Raw genomic sequence first — 3,876 nt, 5'->3', positions numbered from 1 at the left:
TTAACTCTTTTGGCCACAGGGTCAGGCAGGGAGCTTATGTTTAGCTAATTACCCCTTCACGCCTTCCCAATCTTGTTCTGAGTCACTGCTTCCCACAATAGATTTCCACAATGTCTAAGTATCACCTGACTTCTTTGTTCTTAGAACATACATCCTTTGCTTCAACCCAGTTTACACACAAGTCCTCATTGCTGTTATTCAGTGACCCGCCCTATTCATTATTTATGATTCCCCAATGTTTTTTGACATTTGAAAACATTATCAGTATTCAACCCTGAGAAGGGTAAGCAGCTGGGTTGCCGACGGGTGTCTCTGCTTACCCTTGTCAGTTAACAAGGCAGAATAACAAAGCCATTCTACTTCTTCTGTCTCAGAGAAAGGTAGATGTCTTTAAGAACGTGTCTCACCAAAAGAAACAAGGGAAGTAACAGAGCACAAAGTCCCAGCCTGGCATGATAATGTGTATTTCTATGGGGAGAACATGGCTCATTTCCAAAAGAGGAATTACATTGTAGATCAAATCTATGGTTCATCTAGTCAAATGTCCTCTCTCTGACAGCCACTGTCCAGGAGCTGCCGAAGAATGCGTTGGGCAGATAACCTGACAGTACTGAGGGTGTCACCTTAACGCCTAATAGCTAGTGATTGACTTGTGCCGTGAAACACACAGGCGTACAGGCTTTCCAAAATATTTATTTAGCTGTATCTATCATAAAGGAAGATTCTTACTATCCATGTAAATGTCCAAAATCCTTCCTGATTCTTCCTTAGCTCCTGGCCTCAACTTCATCTTGTGGCAATGAGTTCCTCTGTCTAATAATGCACTGAGTGAAGAAAGCATTCATTTTGTAATGAGTTTTGGCTTTGCGATGTTTTGATATAATTGAATGTCCTCTTGACCTTGTTTTACGAGACATGGAGAACACAATCTTCATATGCCATCTAGTAGTCAGTATTTAATAGGCTCTTCTCAAATCCCCTCTTATTTCTCGCCTTTCTAAGGAAACAATCTCAGTTTTTTCATGCTTTTTCCCTAGGAGAGTTTCCTCAGGCCCTCGATCCTTCTCGTTACCCTTCCTTGAACCCCTCTAGTTCTGCAATATCCTGTTTGAGAAGGGTGCTCAGTACTGCACAGAGAAGTCCAGAGGAGGGTGTAGCATTGACTGATTGATCTCATGGCATTGTATTTTTGGTATTATTCCTCATCCCATCCATCCTGTGTCCCAAGGTTTTGTTTAGTTTTTTTCTGTGCCTACACTTTCAGCAGGGTTTCACAGAGCTGTAAACCATTACACCAGGTCCCTACCCTAAGTTCATACAGTTAAATTGAAATCTCATAAAGTGTTTAAGGAGTTCAATTTTTTCCCTCTAGTAGGCACACATGTTGCACTTATTGACATTGAACATCATCACCCATCAAGCTCCTCATTCACCGGGCTTGGTTAACTCCCTCTGAGAAAATCCCTGGACTGGACTATGGCCGAAATAATTTGGTGTCATGTGGAAATCATAGAATCATAGAATATTAGGTTTGGAAGGGACCAGAGGAGGTCGTCTTGTCCAAGCCCCTGCTCAAAGCAGGACCAACGCCAATTAAATCATCCCAGCCAGGGATGTTAAAAATTGCATGTTAAAAATGCATTTTAAAATTGCATGTTAAAAATTGCAAGGGATGGAAATTACAGCACCTACCTAGGTAACACATTCCAGTGTTTCACCACCCTCCTAGTGAAAAATCTTTTCCTCATATCCAACCTAGACCTCCCCCACTGCAACTTGAGACCGTTGCTACTTGTTCTGTCATCTGCCACCACTGAAAACAGCCGAGCTCCATCCTCCCTGGAACGCCCTTTGAGGTAGTTGAAGGCTGCTGTCAAATCCCCTCTCGTTCTTCTTTTCGCAGACAAAACAAGCCTAGTTCCCTCAGCCTCTCCTCATAAGTCATGTGCTCCAGCCACCTAGTGATTTTGTTGCCTTCCTCTGAACTCTCTTCAATTTCTCCTCATCCTTCCTTTAGTGGGGGGCTCAAAACTGGACAGAAAACTCTAAATGTAACCTCTACAGTGCTGATTAAAGGGGAATAATGTTGCCACCTCACTGCTCATTCCCCTTTTCTAGACTGTTGGAACTAGGTAATATTTACTGTGTTATTTGAAATCACGTGTGTAACCCCCATGCTGGGCATCTCTCCCTTCACAGGAATCTGAGCACTTAAAATCATCATTGGTGATTAGACCACCTCATGGAGGCTTTCAACCTTACCTCCTCCGGCCCACCAATGTTCATCCTAAATGGCATCCCTGGGCTGGAAGCTGCCCACATCTGGATTTCCATCCCTTTCTCTACGTTCTACATCATCAGCCTGTTGGGAAATTTCACAGTTCTGTTTGTTGTTGCCAAAGAGCAGACCCTGCACAAGCCCATGTATCTGCTGCTCTGCATGTTGGCGCTTACAGACATCGGTACGTCTACCTGCATCATGCCAAAGGCACTGTGTATATTTTGGTTCAGTTTCAAAGGCATCACTATGGATGGCTGCCTCACCCAGATGTTCTTCATTTACATGCTTGCTCTTATGCACTCAGCTGTCCTTGTGACAATGGGCTTCGATCGCTACATCGCCATATGTGACCCTCTGAGATACGCCACCATCCTCACCAACGCACGAATTGCTAAGCTAGGGCTACTGGGTTTGGTACGAGCTGTTCTCTTGGTTCTGCCAATGCCCCTGCTACTGCGGAGGCTGCCATTCTGCGCCAACCGCATTATCCCCCAAACATACTGTGGATACCTGGCTCTGGTGAAGATCTCATGTGGGGACACTGTAATTAACCGGATGTACGGCCTGGTGATAACATTTGTGATCATGGGGTCAGACCTGACACTTATTGGGCTGTTTTACGGGCTGATCATCAGGGCTGTGCTCAGAATCTCCTCTAAGAAAGCCCACCAGAAGGCCCTCAACACCTGCACAGCCCACATCTGTGTGATGGTGATATCTTGTGTTACCAGTCTCTTCCCTGCCCTGACTAATGGGTTTGGTCAGGGCATCGCTGCCCACATTCATGTCCTCTTGGCCAACCTCTATCTCCTTCTGCCCTCCATGCTCAACCCTATCATTTATGGGGTCAAAACTAAAGAGCTTCGTGACAAAGTGGGAAAATACATCTGCAAAATGTGATCCCCTGGGGCCACGGACTTTAAACCTGCATGACAGGAGGGGGAAAGGATGTCTCCTCGTTAATCAAGGGTGCTTTGTCCCAATTTCGTTGAACTCAGCCTTGAGGAAGTTCATAGTTTCAGAAGTTACTCACACCTAATGTCTTATTACTTCCTCACCAAGCACTGCCCTCTCCATTGCTAATTTCCATCTATCTAACCATCACCTGATCTATGTCAGAATGACCTGTAATCCCCCAGGCCAACACTCCCTGTCACTCGGACTTTCTGTGACTTCCCCACCACCAGTCTGCTGCTGATTTCTCATATGCTCTCAGCCCTATTTTCCATCACTATGTATGTTGATTCTCATCATTCCTCACTCTTCTCCACCTTTGAATCTTTTGCCCCTCTCTGCCATCACAAGGTCCCCAACTCTGCCGTCCACCAGACCCCAACAATCCCTTCCAGTCCTGAGTCTCCCCAAATCCATCTCTCTGAATTCTTAACTAGCAGACACTTGGAGTTTTACCCTCTGATTCGCCCCCCTTCCTCCCAAAGCCATGAAACCTGTCCTCAATTCTCAGTTTATTTTGGTACACACATTGTACACAGACTGGAGACAAAATAAACAAAAATTCTATTTCATGAAAAAATACCAGTTGCAAAGATCAAGGATGGAAGAATCCCATGGACTGCTACAGACTAGGGATCGCT

The 3,876-nt window shown here is 45.1% G+C and overlaps 1 protein-coding gene across 1 annotated transcript; it reads left to right on the top strand.

Moving 5' to 3' along the window:
- Window positions 1-2,242: 2,242 nt before the first annotated feature.
- LOC137156314 (olfactory receptor 52P1-like) lies at window positions 2,243-3,181 on the top strand. Its single transcript, XM_067553036.1, has one exon. The coding sequence runs from the start codon at window positions 2,243-2,245 to the stop codon at window positions 3,179-3,181; it is 939 nt and encodes a 312-aa protein (XP_067409137.1).
- Window positions 3,182-3,876: the final 695 nt, after the last annotated feature.

Source organism: Emydura macquarii, unplaced genomic scaffold (assembly GCF_026122565.2).
Source record: "Emydura macquarii macquarii isolate MOO-44397 ecotype Brisbane River unplaced genomic scaffold, CSIRO-AGI_Emac_v2 contig_1437, whole genome shotgun sequence".
NCBI lineage: Eukaryota > Metazoa > Chordata > Testudines > Chelidae > Emydura > Emydura macquarii.
The sequence above is the reverse complement of the archived record's forward strand: the minus strand, read 5'-3'. Positions and strand labels throughout refer to the sequence as shown.

Bases quoted from the DNA above. Each gene is read 5' to 3' on its own strand.
- LOC137156314 (XM_067553036.1), top strand. From the start codon at position 2,243: ATGGAGGCTTTCAACCTTACCTCCTCCGGCCCACCAATGTTCATCCTA.